General features: G+C 43.7%; 2 protein-coding genes and 1 pseudogene across 3 annotated transcripts in view; 2 read left to right on the top strand and 1 right to left on the bottom strand.

Annotated features, from left to right (window-relative positions):
• Positions 1-2,540: 2,540 nt before the first annotated feature.
• Positions 2,541-25,794, bottom strand: part of LOC126952777 (HLA class II histocompatibility antigen, DP alpha 1 chain) — a 28,805-nt gene continuing 5,551 nt past the window's right edge. Inside the window, exons 1-6 of one of the 2 annotated variants that reach the window (XM_050787792.1) lie at positions 13,690-13,738; positions 11,394-11,594; positions 7,161-7,406; positions 6,534-6,815; positions 6,154-6,320; positions 2,541-2,885 (exon numbers count right to left, since the gene is read on the bottom strand). In XM_050787792.1, the coding sequence (XP_050643749.1) occupies positions 6,166-6,320; positions 6,534-6,815; positions 7,161-7,406; positions 11,394-11,594; positions 13,690-13,723 (918 nt within the window). In that variant the 5' untranslated portion in view covers positions 13,724-13,738 and the 3' untranslated portion in view covers positions 2,541-2,885; positions 6,154-6,165. Of the gene's footprint in view, positions 2,886-6,153; positions 6,321-6,533; positions 6,816-7,160; positions 7,407-11,393; positions 11,595-13,689; positions 13,739-25,794 lie in introns of those variants that run through there. The other variant, XM_050787791.1, reaches the window with a different exon arrangement.
• Positions 13,859-24,765, top strand: LOC126952793 (HLA class II histocompatibility antigen, DP beta 1 chain). The gene is made up of 6 exons (XM_050787821.1): positions 13,859-14,069; positions 18,557-18,820; positions 22,646-22,927; positions 23,462-23,572; positions 23,901-23,924; positions 24,534-24,765. The coding sequence occupies exons 1-5, from the start codon at positions 13,970-13,972 to the stop codon at positions 23,918-23,920; spliced, it is 777 nt and encodes a 258-aa protein (XP_050643778.1). The 5' UTR covers positions 13,859-13,969; the 3' UTR covers positions 23,921-23,924; positions 24,534-24,765.
• LOC126952223 (60S ribosomal protein L32-like) lies at positions 14,269-17,217 on the top strand (annotated as a pseudogene).

Below are 25,794 nucleotides of genomic sequence, written 5' to 3' on the forward strand. Positions count from 1 at the left end.
TTTGTTGTGATGTACCCACTTCCATTCCTGATATTGGGGATTTGAGTCTTATCTCTTTTTCTTGATCCATCTAGCTAGAGATTCATGAATGTATTGAGCCTTTTTGAAAACCAGCAATTGACTGTTTATTTTCTTTACTGCTTGTCCATTTTATTGCATTTATTTCTGCTCTTATTAATCTTGGGATTAATTTGATCTTTTTTTCCTAGCTTCTAAAGATGGGAGCATAGATAATTGATTTTAGAGTTTTCTTCCTTTCCAATTATGTAAAGTTATAAATTATTCTCTAATTACTGTATCATACTAATTTTGATATAGTGTGCTTTCATATTCATTCAGTTCAAAATATTTTCTAATTTTCCTTCTGACTCTTTTAAAATCCAGGTGATATTCACTAGTATACTTTTAAATTTCTAGGTATTTGGGACTTTCAAGGTATTTTTCTGTTATTGGTTTCTAATTTAATACTATTGTGGTCCAAGAATGTATTCTGTATGATTTCAACAGAGACATGTACTTATTTATTTAGATATTTGTTTATATGTGTTTATGACCCAATGTATAGTCTGTCATGTGGAATATTCTTGAGCATTTGAAAATAATGTGTATTCTGCCACTATTGTGTGAAATATTCTATAGATCTTGATTAGATCACACTGGTTTATTGATAATGTTATTTAAATCTTCTGTGTCCTCATTGAGTTTTTTCCTAAATATTTTATTGTTTACTGAGTGCTAGAATACTAAAATATAATTGTGAATCTGTCTATTTCTGCTTTTATTTCTATCATTTTTGGTTTAGTGTGATTTAAGACATATTTTCTAAGAACGTACACATTTAGGGTTGTTATATGTTGGTAATAAAATGATCCTTTTATCATTATGAACTATCCTTCTTTCTCCTTGGTAATATTTCTTATTGTGAGTTCTATATCTCTGATATTAATACAGCCACCAACATTTCCATGGTTGGCATTATTTTCCCATTCTTTTGTTTTTAACTTTAAGTTCTGGGATACATGTGCAGAACGTGCAGGTTTGTTACAAAGGTATACATGTGCCGTGATGGTTTGCTGCACCTGTCAACCCATCATCTAAGTTCTAAGCCCTGCATGTGTTAGAATTTGTCCTAATGCTCTCCCTCCCGTTGCCCCCAACCCCCAACAGGCCCTAGTGTGTAATGTTCCCCTCCCTGTGTCCATGTCTTCTCATAGTTCAACTCCCACTTATGAGTGAGAACATGCGGTGTTTGGTTTTCTGTTCCTGTGTTAGTTTGCTGTGAATGATGGCTTCCAGCTCCATCCATGTCCCAGCAAAGGACATGAACTCATTCTTTTTTATGGTTGCATGATATTCCATGGTGTATATGTATTTTTCCCCGTTTTTTAACTTTTTGTCTTTGCCTTCATATTTAAAGAGGGCATTATGTAGACAGCATAAAGTTGGCCTATTCATTTTTTGTGCATTCTGACAATCTTTGCCTTTTACAATGTTTAGACCATATGCATTTAATTCAATTATTAGTATGGTTGTTTTAAACTCTACCATCTTACAGTTTGTTTTCTCTTTGTCTTATCAGATTTTCCATTTTTTATTTTGAATTAATTATGCTTAGTATTCTATTTTATCTTCTCCATTGGCCTCTTAGCTATACCTCTTTTTTTTTCAGTAATTGTCAGGAGTTTAAAATATTCATCTTAATACATTCTACCTTCAAATAATAACATACCACTTCACATGTAAAAGAAACTTACAACATTATACTTCCATTTCTCCCATCTATTATTTGTGCCATTGTCATCATGTTTTACTTCTGGGTATGTTATAAAGCCCCAAATAATTTTTACTTTAAACAATTATCTTTTTTAACTTAAAAAATCTAGAAAACGTGTTTTTATATTTATCCGCATTTTTACCATCTCATGCTCTTTTCATCTTAATATCCAATGAACACTCATAAAGAAACAAAATCCTTGCTCAATTAAGATATTTTTCTTCATAATCACAACTGTTCTCAAATCTTTGAAAGCTCTGGTAATGATGATTTAAGTTCTCCCACATGGAATGACTATGGCTGGTAAAAATTGCAATGAATGAGGGAATTTTAAAATTTTATTTATTGGCTCTTAGTTTATCATGTAGAAAATATCCTCCATGAGATATTGCTATAATTACAATCCAGCCTTGGGAAGGGAGCTCAGGGGCTGTGAATGGAATCCAAATCTGCCTGAAATCTTGATCCAGACAGACTTAATCTCTTCCCTCAAGAGATTTCAAACACTGCAGTCTTCAAACTACATCCAAGAAAATCTTCATCCAAGTAAAATTTCCCCCAAATATCCTTTCTCTACCCCACCCTATCCTGTAGTTAGGGAAGAACCCAGGGCTGAATCACTATCCTCAGACCTTGCCATTCAGGTGGGATCAGAACCTTTAGTAACTTCATCTGCAACAGAGCTTGAAACCACACTTTCAAGAAATAGTATTCACATGTGACCTGATCCTAGACTTCCAGTAAGAATGACTCAGAGTCTCCCAGCTCTGAAATACTGAAGTATTTATTGGTCTTAGGGTATTCTCGGGAAGGTGACAGTGAAGGATGCTTCAAAGGAGAACAAAGGATAAAAGGCTCAGTGAAGGGATAGTGTCCATATCAGTGCTACCAAAGTGTCAACATTTATTCATTACCTTCCATTTGTTGGAAACTTTACTAAGGAATGACTATTTTAAGGCAACAGATAAGGAGAGAGCTTGAAGGGTCAGCAATTCAGTCAGCCACTGGGGTAGCGAACACATGAAGTGAGAAGAAAAGCTGAGATGGAGTTTGTAGGGCAGCTGGAGTTCAGATCTCTCCTAAGTCCTCTTCTGTTCAGGTATTTTGTCACCTGCAGCAACACACACAGTTACTGTCATTCCTGGGTTCACTACTGAAGCCCAGACCCATCTTCCCCACTCCCTTTATACCTGATCTTCCCATTTCTCTGCCCTGTTCAGGTCCCGGGGAGAAGGTGGTCATTCCTGCATATGCCCTGGTGAACAGCGCATAGGAGCCAAGGAGTTCCCTAAAGTCATCAAATTTCACCCTCAACCCTCAGCTGACTTTGAGGCCATCCTACATGCTTCATGTCTCCAAAGTATCCTGACAAGGGTAAGGGCCACATTACTGAGGGCAGAGAAGAAGCTTAACCCTGCAAAAAACTTGGAAGGGACAAACATCCAAACCATATCAATGAAGGCAATGAAGGAAGGATACTTGCTCACATTGTGTAAACTGCTCTTTGAAAGGATTTCAAAACCAAGATAAATTTTCTAAAATGATCTCTGTTGAACATCTGACAGCAGCACTTCCTCCTTCCTGGAATTCTTTAATTCCTTGGCTTATGTGACAACATATTCTAATTATTCTGCCTCTCTGATTCTTCTCCATTTTTGTTAAATACTCCTCTTTTGATATTTTGTTAATCATGTATCTTTGCATTAATTTTGCTTTTTCAAGATATTTCATTAAAATATGATTCACTTTTATTACTGAGTTCTTTTGGTATCCCCCAAATTTTGCACCTAAGTCAAGTGCATCCCTTACATCACCCTAGTCCCAGCCCTCCTTTCCATACTTCCTCTTAACATCTGACATTCTCCATTCACTTTATTCTGTTATAAATCATTATAGATATAATTATAAATTGAGTGAACAAAGAAAAATAAGGAAGAGTTTCTCCTACTGGATACTAACACACACTAGAATGTCGTAGTAATCAAAATACTAGGACACTGGTACAAGAAGAGACAAACAGAACAGTGGAACAAGATGGAACCCAAACAGAGGCCCGTCTGTAATGGGAGCTTTCAGTACAGCAAAGGACATGCCATAAACTTATGGAGAAAAGGTGAACTATTTAGTAGTTGTGGGAACACTGGCCCTTTATGTAGAGAAAAATAAAACATGCTCCCCATCAAACACAAAGATGAATCCTAGATGAATTAAAGTAATAAATGTGAAATTTAAAACTACAGGAGATATTTTAAGAATATCTTTGATATCTTACAGGGAAGACTTCTTTTCAAAAACACACACAAACAAACAAACAAAAAACAGTTGATGGCCTTCATTACAAAATACTAAGGATTTCTCTTCAATAAAGGAAACCAAGGAGAAAGTTGCCAGAAGTCAGATTAGGGGAAAACATTTGCAATGCCTACAACTGACAAGGGACTACTAGCAGAACTATATAAGGATCTCCTGCAAATCAATAAGAAAAATATAGAAGCCCACAGTATGGGCAAATAATTTGAACAGGCAATTTATAGAAAAGGAACCCCCAAGTGGCTAATCAGTCCCAATTATAGCCCCAATTATAAGCAATTAAAGAAGTGCAAAATAAAACAGCATATTTCTTTATGCACATGAAATTGGCAAAAGTTAGAAAACTGGATAATGTCTGGTGTTGATGTACATTTGGGAGTTGCAGGATATTTCAGGTACTGACAATGGAAGTACAGATGAGTATAGCCATTCTGATGAACAGATGAGCAGTACTTAGTCAAATTAAGGAGCTGCATCTCCATCAACCCAGCAACCCCTTTCTAGGATACATACATTCCAGGAATGCAGATCAGGTCCACATGCATACGCAGGTCCATGTGAGATACAATCATCGCTTGCAATAATGGAGATCCAGGGATAATCCAGGAGCAATATAGATACGTGGATTGATATGATTTGGATATTTGTCCCTTCCTAGTCTCATGTTGAAAATTGATCCCCAGTGTTGCAGCTGGGGCCTGGTGGGAGGTATTTGAATCATGAGAGAGACTCCCTCATGAATAGCTTGGTTCCCTCTCTAGGGTAATGAGTGAGTTCTCACTCTATTAGTGCGCATGAAACCTGGTTGTTAAAAAGAGCCTGGCACCTCTTTCTCTCTCTCTTTCTCCTTCTCTGACCATGTGATGCACCGGCTCCCCTTGCCTTCCACCATGAGTAAAAGCTTCCTGAATCCCCCAACAGAAGCAGATGCCGGTGCCGTGTTTCTCATACAGCCTGCAGATCTGTGAGCCAATTAAAGCTCTTTTCTTCATAAATTAGGTAACTTCAGGTATTCCTTTATAGCAATGCAAAATGGACTAATGCATGGACTTATAGAGCAAAACATTATGGAAGATTTGGAAGAAACAAACTGGATGTACAAAATTAGATCTATAATTTAATGTCATTTTGGCTAATTAAAATACATGTACACTGAACACTAATACGTATTATATAGGATCTATGCAAATGAAAGGAAACAGCAAATTCATTAAAATGTTTGCCTATGAGGTCGGGGTAAGAGGTTAGATATGGGAGTAACGACTGGGGATAAAAGGGACCAAATAAATCGAGAGAGATTGAGAGCTCGGAGGCACCAATGATGATAGTATAATGAACTGAGAAGTCCTTAACCTTTTGTACCTGATGTCCAGCATGAATAACAACAATAATAATGAATTAGATGTGGTCATCTGCATGGAAGTTCACTATCTAATGCTAAGAGAATTCCCAAAACACTTACAAATATAAAACATGGTGAGTGTTATGAAAAATAGAAAACTATAAGATCTCTGGAGGGGCATTTTTTGTGTGGCATTGCCATGGAATGAGTCCAAGTAAAGACAGTAAATAGTACAGGTACCCACCACACTGTGTTGTAATTATGTATAGAAATATAGCTCTGCCTCCATTAATAGACAATGGACTCTTGGAGAATTTGAACTTGGTCTTTTCCTTCACAAAATAGGGTGTATAGTATAGTGGATAAACAGTCTTGGATCTAGACTTTCTGGATTGGAAGCTAGCCCTACTACTTCATAGCTGTGGGAACTTGATCAAGGTGCTTAAGGTCTCTGTGTATGTAAAAAGATAGAAGTATTTCTCATGTGAAATGGTGAAAATAATAGTACCTACCTCAAAGACTATTTGTGAGAATAAAGTGAGTTAATAAACGTAAACGCTCAGAATAGCGCCTGAGCATATTAACTACTGTTAGTTATCAATGTTGTTGTTGTTATGCGGCTGAATGCTTTTAACCCATTAGAAGATCAATGAACAATTATCAGATTGAATTTTTCCTCCCTTCCTTACATTCTACAAATCCTAGAGCCTCCTCTTTACATTCCCACCTTTACAGTACTTCACAGGGGCCCCTGGGCCCGGGGGTCACGGCCAGAACGCAGAGACTTTATGATGAGGACGGTGCCCACGATGATGCCCACTAGGCCCAGCACCAGGCCCAGGGCACAGAGCACAGTCTCCGTTGTCTCAGGCATCTGGATTGGCTCTTGGGCCTCTGGGGGAAGAATGAAGAGATAGGGTCAGGAGGTGCAGTGAGGGTGGTTCTGGTGTGGGATGGGTGTGGGAATTGAAGGTTATGGACAGTTAATTGGACATTAGGATGAGGAGAGGACTGAGACCTGGCCAGTGGGGAAAGCTGGTGCAGAGGACACCAGGTCCTTGGAATAGAGGATGCCAGAAGATTATGGAGAGAAAAGGAGCTGCATACCCCAGTGTTTGAGGAGCGGCTGGTCCAAGCCCCAGTGCTCCACCCTGCAGTCATAGTAGTCCTCGGCTGAGGGCACAAAGGTCAGGTAATGGAACTTGTGGAAGCTGTAATCTGTTCTGGGCAGGAAGAGGCTCTCAGCGACACCCTCAGTGACCGGCTCCCCGTTGCACAGCCACGTGACGTTGAGCACCGGAGGGAAGAACTTGTCAATGTGGCAGATGAGGGTGTTGGGCTGGCCCAGCTCCACAGGCTCCTTGGGAAACACGGTCACCTCAGGGGGATCTGGGAGGAGAGAGCACCAGGTTAGGCCCCTCTTCTGGGATGAATCACAAAGGCTCCACTTCTTGTGGGGGAGGAGGGTGGTCCTCTACCTCAGCCTTAGATTTTATGGCAGCTCTGAATCACAGAGAGGGGTATCACACCACTGACCAGCCTCACTCTGCTCACCTTTCTCTCTCCTGAGAAGAGAGGATGCAAGCCCTTGCTGTAGTGGGATCAGCCCATGGCCACTAGGAGAAGAGGATCACACAGCAGGGGGCACTTAGGCTTCCTAGTCTAAGGGTGGCAGAGAGGCCCTCTCATCCCTTCCAGTTGGGCTACAGAGGAAGAGGCAAAGATAGGCAATACCATTGGCGGCCTGAGTGTAGTTGGAACGCTGGATCGTGATATTCAAGTTGTTGTTCAATATAGCAATGTTAGCCAGCCCGCCCTGAGCCTCAAAGGAAAAGGCTCGGCCAAACTCCTCCAGATGCCAGACGGTCTCCTTCTTGTCCAGATCCACATAGAACATCTCATCTTCATCAAACTCAAACATAAACTCCCCTGTTGGTCTATGTGTCTGTACAAACAAGGCATAAGTTGATACATGGTCCGCTGCATAAAGAAAGTAGAGAAAAACATGACAAAATGTCAATTTGAATATGCAAGTGGTGAAAGCTCGAGAATGAATAAAGACTTACGAATATAAAAAGGAAGAAGGTAAGAGGTCAAAGGCAGGACATATGGGGAAGAGAGACCAACACCATTAAGGAAATAATACAGAGCAGTTGAGTAGTTATAAAAAGAAAGGAGCGAAGAACAAAATGAAGTTTATCATTGATAAGTCAAGCTGCTTCCTGGCCTTTGAAAGTCTGGGCATCCTGACCCTACAAAATAGCAATAGTAACAATGACAGCTAACATTTGTTGAGCACTTACTTGCGCCAGGCATCCTTCTAAATACTTTACATATTTCACTCGTTGAATTATCACAATAACCCTATGAAGCAAATACATAGCATACTATTTTACAGGTAAGGAAATGCAGAGAGGTTATATATTAATAACTGGCCAAGGTCATACAGCTACTGGTGGAACTAGTAGATTTTTTCTACCCTTAAGGTCTTAATTCTTCTAAGACACAGATGTAAAATTGTTTTTCGAGTCATGGGGTGGGAAAGTGGACATTTTATTTTTCTTATTGCAGAAAGAGAGAAAAAATAGAAAATTGGGAGGACAAAGAAAATATCCTTCAAATTTTCGTGTTCTTGACAGTTTTAAAGTTTCTGTCTTAGTTTATGAGCATGAAACTAGAATGTACAGCTTTGTTGATAATATTTTTCACTTGGGGCATATAAATTCAAAAGTACAGTACAGTTATTTTGGCATTTGTTCCAAACTTTTTGTTTCCTTTTAAGAAATATTTTAACATTTATTTTATATTCAGGGAGGGGTACATGTGCAGGTTTGTTGTACAGGTAAAGTCATGACTCGGGGGTTTAGTGTGCAGATTATTTCCTTACCCAGGTACTAAGCATTCTAAACTTTTCTCACATTTATATTTTGATTTTTGTTTTAGAGGCCAACTAGAAATTATTGCTGAGTTGGAAATACCTGTAGGATTTAATTTATTTTGTTTCTTAATCTGTATTAGTTTGCAAGAAGTAGCAAAGATAAGAGGATAAATGCAATTATCATCATAAAAGAAAACAATGAATGTATATGTGAAAGTCTGGGTTTAGAAGGGACCACAGGGCTCATTGGCTCTCACCTCCCAACTCACAAATTTCCCTGTGAGTTTGCAGCCCTGACATGTGGGGACCCAGTCTGTGCTTGGCCACTTACAGTGACAGGGAGAATGATGCCCTGTCACTGTAATTGTAAGTGTCTGGAGGATAGGGTCTGTGTCTTATTTTGCACTGAGAATGACTCCCTGTCACTGTAAGTGGCCAAGCAGAGAGTGGTATTTCAAACTAAACAAATTAAATTAAATCCTGTAGGTATTTCACAAGGAAACTTAGCTTCCTTCTCAGTTTAAAGGACTCAAAGGACTCATCAGGAAAAAGAGGGTAAACTAAAAAGACACAATGTCCTCTAGCAATTATTGGGAACTCATCTTCCTAATATGTGAATATTCCTTATAGTTTTAAAAATGCTTTTTAAAAAACACTTTCACGGCCGGGCGCAGTGGCTCAAGCCTGTAATCCCAGCACTTTGGGAGGCCGAGACGGGCGGATCGCAAGGTCGGGAGATCGAGACCATCCTGGCTAACACGGTGAAACCCCGTCTCTACTAAAAAATACAAAAAAACTAGCCGGGCGAGGTGGCGGGCGCCTGTAGTCCCAGCTACTCCAGAGGCTGAGGCAGGAGAATGGCGTGAACCTGGGAGGCGGAGCTTGCAGTGAGCTGAAATCCGGCCACTGCACTCCAGCCTGGGCGACAGAGCGAGACTCCGTCTCAAAAAAAAAAAAAACAAAAAAAAACAAAAAAAAACACTTTCACAAGTTCTGCAGTCTAAAGATCAACCAGATATTAAACAGATTATTTTACTTAAAAATATCATTTCCATTTAGACAAAAATGTGTATTAAAAGACTACTATATGTCAAACACTGTTAGATGCTAAATATTCAAATAAAAATAACACATAGGTCCTGTTCTGCAGACTCGTACAATTCACAGAAGGAAACACAAGTGACAAGGCAATAGCAGGTTCAGAAGGATAAGTGCAGATATATGGGTATACACAAGATGCGATCAAACAGCACATCAGGGAAGGCTTCCTGGGGAACAGATGGCTTCAATGTAGGCATTCAGAAAACAGGGCAAAAGCCACTTCTCACAGGGAAGACAGCCTGACCGGGAGAAGATACTGAGTTCACTGTGGGGCTGTTGCACTAGACGATCTGGAAGTCATCTAAGGAGAAATAATACATAGACATTTGTGGATGATGGGTGGTCTCAGGAGAGGAGTTTAGGCCAGAAAACTGACAGTCATTAGAGGCAGGTGCAGGTTAGATGAGATTTTCCAGGAAGAGTGCCAAAAGTCAGAACTGCAGAGATCTCAGGGTATGAGAGAACATGATAATTAAGAGGTGATTTAAAGGATGATAAGGAGGATCCAGGGAAACAGGAGAAAAGTAAGAACAGGGTAGTTCATCACAAATAAGTGGATTACAGTGCAAATATTATCAGTAACTCAAGTCAGAGGCACTGAGAAGAACCCACTGGATTTGACCTTCTGCAGAGGTTCCTGATGGCCAAGATGAGAGGGATCTAGTGGACACAAGTCAGAAGTTTAGCTCCAAGTGTGAGGACACAAAGGAAGTGTCTCTAGGGTAGGATGCAGACTGAAGTCATGGTTGTTTTTTATCAGTTGATTTTCACTTATGTTTTTAAGGTAAAGGACATGTTTAAATGTTAAGAGACAAGGAACCACTGGGGGCAGGGAAGCCCTGAAGAGACAGCTGAGCTAATTAGGAATTTCTAGGAAGAATCCTAAAAAGTATTCAAATCTATGAAGAGATGCCCATTGTGGTGTTTATTGTAACATAACATTAGAAATAACCCAGGTGACCATGAATAGGACAATAGATATTTCTGGTCTCCACAGCCTCACCTCCTGTTTATTCTACACATCTTAAATAAAACTGTCTGAGGCCAGTGTGCATCTTGTATGTTATGGATTCTAACCTTCACCATCACTAGGTTTTGGGATGACAGCATCATACACAGGCTTGATGTCATTCTCCCTGATATCAGCTACAGGAAGAAAGAGCATTCACCACAGTCCATCTCTGGCTGAGTCCTTGCAGCTATCCAAAGCCTAGGCCCGCCTTGCAGTCCCAGATCTCTCAGAACCCGAATCACAAGGGCTATCAAGACAATGCAACACTGCTGTCTTGAGAGAGGAAAGCTTGTGACCACCCACAAAGACCCAGGAAGAGCCGTAGGGTCCTAGGAGAGAGGGAGGATGGGAGGATACAGGAAAACTCAGCACTTTCTCTCCTAATGCAGAGCCCATAGCTCGGAGTTCCTGTGAAGCAGCCACAAAAGACAGAGGCTGGGGATCCCAGAGAGATGGGAGGGATGTGGGGGCCCTGCAGGGCCCTGGTGGAAGATCACTATGTGCAGGAAACTGAGGAAGGCAGTGTATGACCCTCAGAGCTGGGTCTGGACTTCAAACTTGGCACGTTGATCTGCTGTGTAACCTTGGAAAATGTATTCATCTTTTTGAGCTTCAGTTTTTTCAAAATAATTTCTAAATAAAGGGAATGATTTCTCAATGAAGGGAATAATTTCTAAATGAAGGGAATAATTTCTAAATGAAGGGAATAATTTCTAAATAAAGGGAATGATTTCTCAATGAAGGGAATAATATCTTCATTGAAGATTCCTGTGAGATATAAATGGGGAAAGAAACTATGCAGGCATCTCATAAATTCTGGCTGTTATTGCTGTTATTATGAGGGCCAGAGGAAACAGACTATCATGAGGGCCAGACAGATCAATGAGCCCCTAAAATTTCTGATTCCTGAAGCAACAATTGATGTGAGCCTCCCCAACACTCACCCCGGCACTCTTGTGTCCTCCTGAGCACTTACCCTTGATGGCCCCAGCTCCTCGGAGACTCAGCAGGAAAGCCAAGGAGAGGGTTCTCAAGACAATAGCTCTGGTCTGGAACATTCTGTCTTCAGGGCACACGTTGTGGGGTCTATAATTGATGTCCATGAGCTCAGGAACAGTGTTAATGAACTGAGGCTGGGTGGAGGCAGATGAGACTCTGAAACTGTGGGCCTCTAGCACTGGAAATGGTCAAAATGGGTGGAGAGGAGTCGGCATGGCTGGGCTTCACCAATCAGAGGAATAATAGAGCTGACATTCTCTGTTGCTGGGTAAAGAGGATGCTGGAAGGTGCTGGGGAAGAGATGGGAGAATTTTAGGTACCAGCGTGGTCAAGAGAGCTCCAGTTCACAGTTCGTTTTCAGAGTTAGAGAAAGAGATGTGGAAAGATAAGTCACACCTTCTTCTGATGGCAAATGTTTCCCATTATGTTCCTTCTCCCAACCCCCACCCGCATCCCAGACAGTCAGATGATCTTTGATGCTTTTTGGTCACTGTATTTTAAATAATGTTTTATGTTACGTTGTCAAGTTTACAAAAATCTTCTGTTGATAATTAAGAATGAATGTGATATCTAATAAAATACATAATTAATCTTTCTTTCATGTCCACCTCCCTAAGATATCTCCTTTTTATTTAATCATTTCTGCAGAGGTGTTATAATTTCTATTTAGAGGTTTTAATTAACTTGAATGAAGCTGATCTTTAAGTATTTATCTATTCCTGGTTACCTTTGTTAGTGAAATTTCTAGATAATTTTTATTAATAGATTTCTTAGTATTTGACTTTTCCTGGTATTTAAACAGTGTAATAACATTTTTATCTTTAAATTACTAGTCATGTTATTTCATTTTCATGTAAGAATACCCAGGACAGCATTACCTATGGTAACAATGTGCACCCATATTTTGATCCTGTTTTTAAGAAGGGTTTCTCTAATGCTTTTCTGTTACAGGTAATGTTCATTTTTTAATTTTATATTCTCTTTACTGTATTTAAGAAATTACTTTTCTAGTCTCATTTTAAATATTTCAATTTTGAGCTATTTCTTTGATACTCAGAGAAGATCACAAAACATTTACTATTTAATGTAATGATGAAGTACATATATTACATTAATATTTTTTCTTATTTATGGTAGCCTTACCTTGTATAAATAATAATTACTAACAGATTAGTACATGAGAGATGCTGTTATTAGTGCTTTTCACGCATTACCTCATTTAAACCTCACATTAAACCTGAGGGAGGTATTATTAATGTCTACTGTAAAAGTAAATTACCTGAGACATCGAGGAATTAAGTATTTGTCTAATTATCTGCGGCAGGTAAATGACAAGGAGAAGAGTCCCACCCAGGCAGTTACTAAAAAAAACTGAGCTTTTCTCCACAATCCTCTCCTGGCCCCTCAATCCTACTGGACATCTTCTACTACAAATTATTTTCTTCTTTTGCATTTTACATGCCAGCCTTCTATTTACATTTTAAATAATTGATGCCAATTTGATTCTTTTTTGAAATTAGAATTGGTGGTCCTACAGGATCACATTTATAAGTGTCTAAGTAAGAAGTAATGTTCTTTGAAAGTTTGTAAAAATATTCACTATAGACAGAATAGAATCAGATGCTTTGAAGGAGGTGGGGTCTTTGATTTTTTTTTTTTCCACTTTCTTTCTTCCTTATTTACTAGTCAATTTATATCCTCTATGGACTTTATTTTTCTGAAGCAATTTCAGACCTATTGATCTCATTTGACTTAAGAGCTTTGCTATGAGGCAGGTTCTATCATCTCCATATTGAAGACAAGGAATCGAAGTCCAAAAGAGGCGGTGTCCTTAAAGCTGCATACTGTCATGGCAGGGTGGGTGGTGTGTTCATGCTCCCGGTGTAAGGTCCCTAGACTGAGCCCTGCTGACCCTGATGACAGTCCTGTGGAAGAACCTGATATCTCCTGCACATCTCAGGACTCAGACCTCTGGGAGAAAGTAAATATGAATAGGTGCTAATCTTAAACACACCCTTGGACAAAGGCAAGACAGACAGATTCCAGGCCTCATTTGAGTTCTGGGATGGGTACTCTAATCCCTCTAAACCATGCCACTGAATGACCTTTTACACACTGAGATAGCATTTCTTCCACAACAGACCATGTCCTGTGGGTGTGTGAGGTGTGGCAGAATTGGGAAAATGATAATCCCTGTAGGTGGACCAGCAGAATATTTGAGATCAGCGTCAGAGCAAACAAAACACATCATCTCCCCCAACCTCATGACTTACTTGACTGCTTAAAATGGGTGTCACCGTCCTCCATCTGTCATCTTAACTGCATCACAGGCTTTATATTTTCAGAACCTTCACACTAACCGTCTGCCCGGCGAGTGATGACTCATACAAAGCTCAGTGCCCATTGGTTATTTTCTCAGACTCTGTCCAATCCCAGGGTCATAGAAGACTACTTGGGTTCATAGTCTCTAATATTTCAGACAGGAGCCCCCTTTAGTGAGTCCTTCTTTTCCTGACTGCAGCTCTTTTCATTTTGCCATCCTTTTCCAGCTCCATGATGGTTCTGCAGGTTTCTGCAGCCCCTAGGACAGTGGGTCTGATGGCGTTACTGATGGTGCTGCTCACATCTGTGGTCCAGGGCAGGGCCACTCCAGGTAAGAGAAGAGCTGCCATTCCTGGAGGGTCTGGTTCAGGGAACAATTCCTAGGGGAATTTCTCTTTAAGGGATCAAATTCTGAGACAGGCTGCAGGGGCTCCCGCCCTAAGGCAGTGTCCTCCCTTCCCAGCTAGAGAAGAGGTTCATCCCGTATAGAATAGCTTGCTACCCTACAGGCCTATTCTCTTTCCAAGGACATGGGTACAGCAAACAGAGAGAGATGCCCAGTGGTCAGTATGCTTGTCTTTGGGAAAATGGGGCCAAGAGATCCAGGATAAACTTGATGGACAATGTTTACAGAGAGAGAGGTTGGCAAGTGCAGGCTCCCGGGTGTGCTCACATCTGCATCTAGCCTGGAGGGGACTCAGGCAGAAATCCCTAAGCTGGAGTGTCCAGGCTCTGAGGATCATTCTCCAGGTAGGAGCAGGAGCCCACGCCCTTTGGACAATTAAGGCAAGGTAGGAGGGAGGTTTGAGTACGGGTTCTAGCCCCTGAAGGCATTCTCATTAAAGATACTTCTCCCAGCCTCCCCAGAACTTGGTAAGAGTACTAGAGTGGGTTGAGACTTGTAGGAAGAATGAGATGAGGTTGTGTGGGTGCGTGACAGGGATTGAGTGCAGGTTATCAGACAGCCGAGAAAGCAGTAACCAAGTGAAAAATATCTTCTTCCTGCTGCCTCCCTGTGGCTGGTGTAATATTATGGCATCTATGATCCATTGTTTTTCTCTCAGGATACTCTCAGGATATTTCTAGTCCAAATTTACACCAACACTCTGAGAGGAAGGACTGCAAAGTAGGTGCCTTAGTTTTCCACTGACTTCCACCTTTTCTGCTTACACCCTTCCTCCTAGACCCCTCCACACCCCTCCTAGGACACACCTAGAAGGTACTGACATCATGTCACCTCCTCATCTTTCAGGGTAGCAAGGTTGGGATCTCCTGAATACAGCCCCTCAAACCCTTTACCTCAGGTTCATTGTCCAGGAAGGGTAGGAGAACTTGAACTTGTAGGCACAGAGGGATGCTGAGAACTAACCAACAGGACGGCTTAGCCCTGGGAACTGCAGAGGGGTGAGGCTGGGGAGAAAGGAGGCTGGAGCAGCGCAGGTGACACTGAACAGTGTCCAGCAGAAGGTGAGGGGATGCAGCACCCCCATCCCATAGGCAGAGCTGTTATGTGGGATGAGCGACAGTGTTGGGAGCCACCAAGGAAACCCAGAGGTTGGGGAGCAGAGAGCAGAAGGGGGCATGTGATGCTGGACAGTGAACGTGGGGAGGGGCAAAGGCTGGGTTGAGGTTGTTGGGGGAATGAGATGAGGCAGTGGAGCCATGTGACAGGGACTGAGGGTGTGTTACCGGAGCTCCCTGCGTAGAATGAATGTTCAATCAAAACCTGCTGGAGGGAGAGCTGGAGCCATAGGGGAGTGGGTAGAGAGGGCAGGGCCGATTTCACAATGCCCTGCATGCTCCTACAACTCCACACACATCCCAAACTTCAAACAGGGCACAAGAGAAAAGGGCTGAGGAGCCAGCCTGTGGCTTAAAGAGGCTGAAGGAGGAAAGCTTGGCTGAGACAATCCATAGGGAGCTGGAGGTTTTTACTATCTCCTGTTCTGAGTGAGAGATCAATTCATTCAGATCAGTGGTTTCAAACTGTGCTCTGGGCAACTCAATTGTTAAGGGTTCCACAAACAGGATAAGCTTTCTTATATTCAAAACCAAAGGTTTCAGATTACATCATGAAACCCCTCATCGCTTATATCTCCTTGGCAGATAAAATTCCATTTCAAAAGTTAAATGTATTTTAAAAATTACCTAAGACTGGGTAAATAAAAAAGGAATTAAATGCTGCAAAGAAAAAATTCAAAATTCTTATTCTTGAGTGAAAAGATATTCTTTTACCGGTGATTGAAGAGGAGAAACAAAGACTAACAAAAGAAAATGGGAGAATCCACACTCAGAGCGGGGCAACTGAACAGGGAGGGGCGGGTGGATGGCAGAGGAGGAGGAATCTGGTCTCAAGGAGCTGGGGGGCGCTGGGCCTGGAAGTTTATGGGGCTGGGGCCCAAGGCACCAGGAGAAGAGGCAGGTCAGGATATCTGAGTCAAGGCCTGGGATCTTGCCTTAGCAATGACACTGGAGACTAAAGGTGGACTCTATGGTGCCCCTGAGCCCAGCCCCACTCCATCTCCACTGTCCTCTGCGACTAGCTATGCAGCTTTTGTGAGGGTTGATGTTAATAAACTGGAGAAGTTAATTTGTGGAGCATGAAACAGATGAGCAGAACAATCACAGTACCTTAATTTCCCCAATGTGCCCAAGAACAGAGCAGGCCTGAAGAGACTCAAACAGAAACAAACATGTGCCACGTCACTAATACTTCTGTGTAGACACACACCTGCCAGACACTGCTCACTGGCCTCCCTAGGAACAACAGCATGTGGGAAAGGCTGCCAAAGTTCTTTATGTAAAAATTACATCAATGCTGTCTTCCTTGGCGCTGCCTATGGAGCTGGCAGCCATCTCTTCCTCCACATCGTGGCCTCCCTCAGACTCCTCATGCAGCCCAAGATCCTCAAAAAGAGGACCAACAAGTTCATATGGCACCACTTAGACCAATATGTCAAAATTAAGTGTAACTGGCGGAAACCCAGAGGTCTTGACAACAGGGTTCTTAGAAGGTTCAAGGGTCAGATCTTGATGCCCAGATCTTGCTTATGGGAGCAACAACAACAAAAAACACATGCTGCCCAGTGGCTTCCAGAAGTTTCTGGTCCACAACATCAAGGACCTTGAAGTGCTGCTGATGTGCCACAAATCTTACTGTGCTGAGATGGCTCAGAAAGTTTCCACCAAGAACCACAAACCCATCACGGAAAGAGCTGCCCAGCCGGCCATCAGAGTCACCAACCACAATGCTGGGCTGCTCAGCAAAGAAAATGAGAGAAAGTTCACGTCCACGTTTTGTGTTTAAATAAAACCATAAAAACTGTCCAAAAAAATTAGATCAATTCCTCTAAACCCAAAGGACTCCACCCCAACAGGTCCCTGGTTGTTGTGGTGATTTTCATTGTTTAAAATATTTTCCACATCTTTTGACACCAAGTCTTTCTGCAGCCATGTTTGAAAATTAACTTTCAGGCTACAGAGTCCCTTCCTTCCTTCCTTCCTTCCTTCCTTCCTTCCTTCCTTCCTTCCTTCCTTCCTTCCTTCCTTCCTTCCTTCCTTCTTTCTTTCTTTCTTTCTTTCTTTCTTTCTTTCTTTCTTTTTCTTTCTTTCTTCTTCCTTCCTTCCTTCCTTCCTTCCTTTCTTTCCTTCCTTCCTTCCTTCCTTCTTTCTTTCTTTCTTTCTTTCTTTTCTTCTTTCTTTTCTTTCTTTCTTTCTTCTTTCTTTCTTTTCTTTCTTTCTTTCTTTCTCTCTCCTGTTGCTCTCTCTCTCTCTTTCTTTCCCTCCCTCCCTCCCTTCCTTCTTTCCTTCCTTCCTCTTTCTTTCTTTCTTTTTCTTTCTTTCTTTTTCTTCTTTCTTTCTTTCTTTCTTTCTTTCTTTCTTTCTCTCTCTCTCTCTCTCTCTCTTCTTTCTTCCTTTTCTTTCTTTCTTTTGATGGAGCCTTGCTCTTTCGCTAGGCTGGAGTGCAGTGGCGCAATCTCAGCTCACTGCAACATTTTCCTCCCAGGTTCAAGTGATTCCCCTGCCTCAGCCTCCCGAGTAACTGGGACTACAGGCACTCACCACCATGCCCAACTAATTTTTTGTATTTTATTAGAGATGGGGTTTCACCATGTTGACCAGGAAGGTCTTGATCTATTGGCCTCCTGAAGTGCTGGGATTACAGGTGTGAGTCACCGTGCCCGGCCCAGTCCAGGTCCCCTACCAAAGTTGAAGAAAGTTTTAAGAAATATATTTCTACATTTCCTAAATGCAAAACAACAGGAGCAGGTTGAGGAATTCTCAAGAAACTGGTAGAGAAGAGAGAGCGCCTAGCTATGGAAAAGAGAAAGAAGGAAGGGAGGGCTTCCTGGAGGAGGTGGCATTTGAACCAGGACTAATATCAGGATGGAAATGTCAGGCAGGGAGTTGAGTAAGGGGAGCAGCTCCGCCCTCCACGTCCCCAGCTCCTCCCGCCCCTGTTTTTTCTCCCAGCGACCCCACGTGAAACGTCCCCCCCCTCCTCCAGCTGCCAGCAGAAGGGACTGCCTTCCCCTCAGTGTTCGCCCCCTCCCTAGTGATCACTCAGTCCCCCTGAGCAGTGAATCTCATTCTTTTCAGTAAATTCTCTCTGTGTGGTGAGAAAACAGGCCTGGAGAGGCTCAGCGACCTGCCTAGGACCACAGAACTCGGTACTAGGAAAACTCCTATTTTAAAATCCAGCCCTGCGTAGGAAGATTTGGGAAGCATCGTTAAAATTGAGACAGAGAGGAAGAAAGAGCAGATTAGGTGAGAGGTGAGAGTACACCTCCCTCCTTCATGGCCTCCTCCTCCCCGCAGAGAATTACCTGTACCAGGGACGGCAGGAATGCTACGCGTTTAATGGGACACAGCGCTTCCTGGAGAGACACATCTACAACCGGGAGGAGTACGCGCGCTTCGACAGCGACGTGGGGGAGTTCCGGGCGGTGACGGAGCTGGGGCGGCCTGCTGTGGAATACTGGAACAGCCAGAAGGACCGCCTGGAGGAGAAGCGGGCAGTGGTGGACACGATGTGCAGACACAACTACGAGCTGGACGAGGCCGTGACCCTGCAGCGCCGAGGTGAGTGAGGGCTTTGGGCCGGGGGTCCCAGGGCAGACACGGGGGGCCGTGCCCAGGGCCCAGAAGCAGCCAGGCCGGCCTAAGGGACCTTAGTGCCAGGTGGAAAGGGGACTTTGGGCTGGGCATTCATGGGGGAGCCCATCTGGAGCATGTCAGGGGAGGGAGCGTGCGGACCTGGACTGGGCTGATCATGGAGTGAGGAGGATAGGAGCAGAGAGACCCCCTGGACTTCATCAGGCCTGGCAGCTGACTGCATGTGGGATAAGAGGAAAGGAGGCCACAAGAGAGCGTGCAGGGGTGTGGTGTGGAGATGGAGGTGGAGATGGCACAGCAGGCCATACAGAGAAGAAACCTGCAGGGAGACCCCTGGGTTTCAGATGCTTGAGGGGCCAAATGGATGGTCTGAGGGGAAGGTAAACAGAAGGGTCTGCAGCCAGGGAGGAGACTGGGCTACATGAGACCACCCAGGGAGAGGGACCCCGGGAAAGAGCAAAGGGCTGGATCCTGGGAACTGGACAGTTGTGATTTGGCCAAGAGAGAAAAGCCAGTGAAGGAGACAAAAAACCAAGTGCAGTGTGAGGAGAGGCCCTCAGAGAAGAGTCCTGGAGGCTGAGGGGAGGAGAGGCCCGCAGAGAAGAGTCCTGGAGGCTGAGGGGAGGATAGACCCACAAAAAAGATTCCTGGAAGTTGAGGAGAGGGGACCTCAGCAGTGTAGTGGACAGTGGTGCCAGTGACTTGGAAAGGTCAGAAAACAGAAGACGGAAAGTGGGTTTGGAAACCAGGGACACCTGGGGAGAGCAGGTTGACTGCAGCAGTGGGAGCTGGAATGGGAAGGGGTGGATGAGGCTGAGCATAGCACATCCTCCTCAGGGCTGAGATGGATTTTATTTGTCTTGGGCTCCCCATGGCTGGCACAGGGCAGTGTCTGAGCTCATTCATTATTTCCTTCAGGAAGTCTGGGTGTAAAGGGATGGAGAGAGGTGAGATGTGTGCAGTAAGAGGATTTCTTAAGGATGAGACAGGAGGGCCTTGGAGCTTTGGCTTCCTCCTGTGAACTTGTGGAGTAGGGAGCCTGGTGCACCAACCTGAGGGACCCGAGGGAGCAGCATCAGGTGTGGGGTGAGCCCTAGACCTTTGTCCTTGAAAGAGAAAAAAATAAAGGGAGGAGGAGGAAGCTGGGGAGATCACATCTTTGATTTCCTTGTTCCTGGAAAGTGAAAGGAAGTGCACCTGCTAGGAGTGAGAAGGTGAACACACTGGGTGGGGATGAGGTGAGTGACATGAGCTTAGGAAAGTTGCTGAGGTAATGGTTGAGAGAGGATTTCAAATAAAAGTAATGCAATTACTTAATAATCGTTCAAATAAATGTAATGCCAGCCTAAGGAGTGTGGGTTTCTCCTCTAGACCTGCAGGTCCCCAACCTCACTTCTCAGAAGACTCTCCTGGAGATCCTCTGTGATGCACAGATCCCCAGACTCACCGCCTCGAGACTCAGATTTCCTGGGTGGGGAGGTCTGGGGATCTGTTTGTAATCAGCTCCCTAGAGGTTCCCATGTAGCCAGATAAGTATTGTCAATTTTTGAAAATTGAAAAAGAGAAGGTTGGAGCTGTGTCTTCAGAACACAATTAAGGATGCTGGGTAGAGGAGGGACGACAGGCAAGGAGATGAGGTAGGAAACAGGGAAAACACAGAGGCAGGGGAGAGGTCGGAAGGGCGAGGAAAGGGAGTAGTGACAATTCCAATGTGGATGCCCACCCAAATCTAGAAGTAATTGAGCAAATGTTTTCTGGGCATTAGAGAAGGCAACTAAAACAAACAGGAATCATTGCCTTGGTGAAATGTATTTGAACTGGGTCAGAAATGAGGCCATTGGGTATCAAGCCTTAGCTCCAGCACCCCCTGGAGGTTGCTGATGTGCTCCAGGCTGACCATCTCCCGTCAAAGAATATTGAGCAAGATGCCTCTCATGGAATGTTCTAGGACCTTAAAACAGACACTCAAGTATTCCCCCTGATTTCATGGTTCCCACGAGCTCTATGGGGAAGAAATTGTACATAATTCACAACTGAGATTTAGACATGGGTTGAATAGTCTAGTGGACGTTGAGTTTACAGAGGTGATGAAGTACTGAGACACAGGTGCCCCTGAAATAAACTCACATTGAGGGAAGAGGTTGGCAATGTGGATCAGTCTGTGAACAAGGCAAAAATACAATAGGGAGTGAAGGTTGTGGGTCAGTTCAAGACAGTGCTTTCACCTGGCCCAGCCCCATGTCAGGGTATTTTTGTTCTCCAGAAGTAGAAAGGAAAGAACTGAGTGATTAGGGACCTAGAAGACTAATTTGAGACACATCTCTTGATGAGATGTTCTCTAGGGAATTCCTCTGAATGAGCTGTTCTCTAGGGGCACTTGACCCTTTTCTGTGTTTGTTTTTTGTTTTGTATTTGTGTTTGTTTTTGAGACAGGTTCTCACTCTGTCTCCCAGACTGGAGTGCTGTGACACCATCATGGTTAACTGCAGCCTCAACCTCCTGGGCTTAAGTGATCCTCCTGCCTCAGCCTCCCATGTAGCTAGAACTACAGATACAGGTACCACCATGTCCAGCTAATTTGCTTTTCTTTTTAGAGATGGATTCTCACTATGTTGCCCAGGCTGGTCTCGAAACCCTGGGCTCAAGTGATCCTCATGCTGCAGCCTCCCAAAGTGCTAAGATTATAGGCATGACCACCCTGCCTGGCCTTTTCTGCCTTCTAAGGAGGAAAAAGGTACTGGTGGCAGAGACCCAAAAGCAAAGTTGCAGGTGGCAGTTGTGGAAATTGACCTGAGAACAACAGAACAAGCTGGGGCACAAATCCAGAAATGCAGAGGGAGGCAGTACCTGGTCATCTGTGAAACCTTCACGGGACCTGAAGACACAGCACAGAGGAGGAACTCGGAAAGGACGGGATTTCTACTACTCAAGCATGTAGGGGCTCAGGATATTCTGTATATATGAAGATTTTGAGTTTTTGTAGGTGAGGTAAAAAAATACATAGGTTATTTACAGAATAAGACATGTCAAGCTCTCTTCATTTTCTTTGTATTTTCATGAAATAAAGTTATTAGATTAACAGGCCACCATAATTCCATTGTCTGTATATCTTAATTTCAAGATATTATTTGAGTAAATTTTGCATCCTTTGTATCAAGATAGAACTTTGAAAAGATAGGTAATTTCACAGTTGGTTAAATATTCTTCGCCCAAATTACTTTGGTTAAAATTTCTCCTAAACGTGCTACAGAGTACTACCTCTGAATCCCCACCATTCCCCTATATGCTTACTAATTATTATTTTGTTCAAGATCATGCATGCTCTGCTTGAAGGTCTATTTCTATCTTTTCAGTGCTACCCTTACCCACTAGGCTAATCACATTATTCCTATTTTCAACATCTAGGATCAATTACATAGTGAACATGCCTAAGAAATAATGATCTGGCCAGATGCAGTGGCTCAGGCCTGTAATCCCAGCACTTTGGGAGGGCGAGAGGGCAGATCACTTGATGTCAGGAGTTGGAGACCAGACCGGCCAACATGGTGAAACCCCGCCACTACTAAAAATACAAAATATTAGCTGGGTGTGGTGGCAGGCACCTATAATCCCAGCTACTCGGGAGGCTGAAGCAGGAGAATCCCTTGAACCCGGGAGGCTGAGACTGCAGTAAGCCAATATTGCACCACTGCGCTCCAGACTGGGTGACAGAGCAAGACCCGGTCTCAAAGAAAAAAAGAAAGAAAGAATAATCTCAAATGCTATCCCACATTTTTTTTTCCCCATCCCTAGTCCAGCCGAGGGTGAACATCGCCCCCTCCAAGAAGGGTCCCTTACAGCACCACAACCTGCTTGTCTGCCATGTGACAGATTTCTACCCAGGCAGCATTCAAGTCCGATGGTTCCTGAATGGACAGGAGGAAACAACTGGGGTCGTGTCCACCAACCTGATCCGTAATGGAGACTGGACCTTCCAGATCCTAGTGATGCTGGAAATGACCCCCCAGCAGGGAGACGTCTACACCTGCCAAGTGGAGCACCCCAGCCTGGACAGTCCTGTCACCGTGGAGTGGAGTGAGTTAGTCTCTGATGACCCTCTAGACCCCATCTCTGAAGAGCAGGGACTCTCTGGCTCTGGGGTTCACTCATCTTGTCTTCTGCGTCTATACCCTGTGGCCATGTCCAACGCCATCTTTCTTCTGTACGGGCTCCTGAGTGTAGTTTCAAGCTGGGGCAATGGAGACTTGCCTGACCCTGGCCTAGGGGTCCTAAGGATTCATAGTTCCCCCACTTGTCAGAGAATCTAAGGACACAGACACCTTCCTGAACTGACCTCACACATAGGAACGGATCTCTTCCTTCAGCATTTTAGCCTCTTCTCAGGCATTTTGAGAGGCAACTTCCAGAATCAGCATTTGCCACCTGGTTGAGATCACACCCCTGTTCCAGATATGAGGGTGGCTCTTTCTGAACTTCCTCTTAAGCCAGCTTTTCCCCCGGCACAGTCCTCGTCCTGATATTCTGCATCAGGCTCCAGAATTTCAGACAGGACGTGAATAGGGGCGCAGCTGGTGAAGGTGACACTAAACCTGGGTCTGTCCTTCCCAGAGGCACAGTCTGATTCTGCCCGGAGTAAGACGCTGACGGGAGCCGGGGGCTTCGTGCTGGGGCTCATCATCTGCGGAGTGGGCATCTTCATGCACAGGAGAAGCAAGAAAGGTGAGAAGGCCTGCAGGGTGAGTGGGAGTTACCTTCCCCTGGCGTATTCACACTTACTCCATGATGAGGGGTTCAGACAGAAAAGAAAAGTCAGAAAGCTCTAGAGGCCACTGAAATCAGATAGACGGGGAACAAACATGACCTATAGCAAGAGGTATCCCAGGCTAGGATCTTAATGCAGCCAGATGCATGAGGTCCCAAGTACTCAGGCTCTTGCGAGGCGTCCATTGAGTGATGGCCAATGGAAGTTGGTGGGATGGAAATGTTTCTCAAATTATCTGAGGTGGTTTCAATGGCTGAATATATAACCTTTCCTCTTTCATTTCAGTTCAACGAGGATCTGTATGAACAGGTAATATTCCTGCTTTGATTTCCTTGTGGGGTGGGTTGCAGGAAGATATGAGTCCTTTCTGTGCAATGTGGCCCTGAGGCTCCTCTAGGAAGAGAATCTCAGGCCTGAACCCCTCTTTCAACCTCAGCTCTCGGGTGAGTGGGGAAAGAGCATTGCATGGCTCCATTGCTGAAGGAAGCAGAGATCAACTCTGTTCTTTTTTTTTTTTTTTTTTTTTGAGACGGAATCTTTGCTCTGTCACCCAGGCTGGAGTGCAGTGGCGCGAACTCAGCTCACTACTAGCTCCGCCTCCTGGGTTTACGCCATTCTCCTGCCTCAGCCTCCCGAGTAGCTGGGACTACAGGCACCCGCCACCTCGCCCGGCTAGTTTTCTGTACTTTCAGTAGAGACGGGGTTTCACCGTGTTAGCTAGGATGGTCTCGATCTCCTGACCCTGTGATCCGCCCGTCTCGGCCTCCCAAAGTGCTGGGATTACAGGCGTGAGCCACCGCGCCCGGCCAACTCTGTTCTTTATCAGCCTGAGACTCAGCCTCTCACCATAATTTTTCTCTCTAGGACTTAAAGAAAGGAGGCCCGCAACCTGGGATAACTTGTCCTTTACCCCCACAGGGTTCCTGACCTCACCGAAAAGACTAATGTGCCTTAGAACAAGCATTTGCTGTTTCGTTAGCACCTGGTTCCAGGACAGACCTCCAGCTTCCCAAGAGGATACTGCTGCCAAGAAGTTGCTCTGAAGTCAGTTTCTGTCATTCAGCTCTTTGATTTGATGCACAGTTTCTTGAACTGGGCCTCCAACCATGTTCCCTTCCTCTTAGCACCACAAATAATCAAAATCCAACATGAGTGTTTGTTTTCCTTTAAAAATATGCACCAAATCATCTCTCATCACTTTTCTCTGAGGGTTTTAGTAAACAGTAGAAGTTAATAAAGAAGTTCATTTTGGTTTATATGTAGGAAAGAAGAGAACCATGAAAATGGGGATGTGTTAACTATTGTATAATGAGGCCTGTTAGACATGCCACTCTTCTGAATTGACTGTATTTCAGTGAGCTGCCCCCAAAGCACGTTTAGTGCCTTCCTCCATTTAGGTCTCTGACCACTATTCTTAGCTATTCCATAGTGAGCAGACTGCAAATCTGCCTGATAGGACCCATATTCACACAGCACTAATTCAACATATACCTTACTAAGAGGATGTTTTATCATTACTATTAAGAAGTTAAATTAATATCAGAATTTAAAATTATAAATTTTATAAATCTAATACACTTTAACCATTTTCTTTGCATGCCATCACAAATACTACTTAACCAAATATGACTTGGCCTTTCGAATGCATCCAGTAGACGTCATTTGTCGTCTAAGTTTGCATTCATCCACCAGCCTAGACCTCCTGTCTTCATTTTCATACAGATAGAAATGCCTCCACACTAGGGAAAGAGCAAAGAAATATGTGTAGCACTTTTCTTCAAACACTGGCCTTTTTTTTTTTGTTTTTGTTTTTTTTTTAACAATCCAACATTGTTATGTGTTTTGCGTCTCATATTGACACCTTTCAGTCAAGGTAGAGGACATGTTTGTTGTAAACTTTCTTTTTTGTGTAGAGGATGGATTCTTCACTCCTGATACACATAAGCAGTGCACAGCAGCTCTCTGATACATCCAGTTGATGCCTTCAGTCTCCCTGGCCTCTTACAAGCATCTTCTGGGCCTTGTATGTCCCTGGGCGCCTGTCCCTGGTCAGTTCCCAAAAACTACTGTGCTCCTCTTGCCCACCTCCCCTTGCAAATAATATCCACCACCTGGGGACCAGCTGCCTCCAATTCCAAGAGAGGTGGGACTGAAGGTACAGACTGGGCTTTACTGGCAC

This window comes from Macaca thibetana, chromosome 4, assembly GCF_024542745.1.
Source record: "Macaca thibetana thibetana isolate TM-01 chromosome 4, ASM2454274v1, whole genome shotgun sequence".
Lineage (NCBI taxonomy): Eukaryota > Metazoa > Chordata > Mammalia > Primates > Cercopithecidae > Macaca > Macaca thibetana.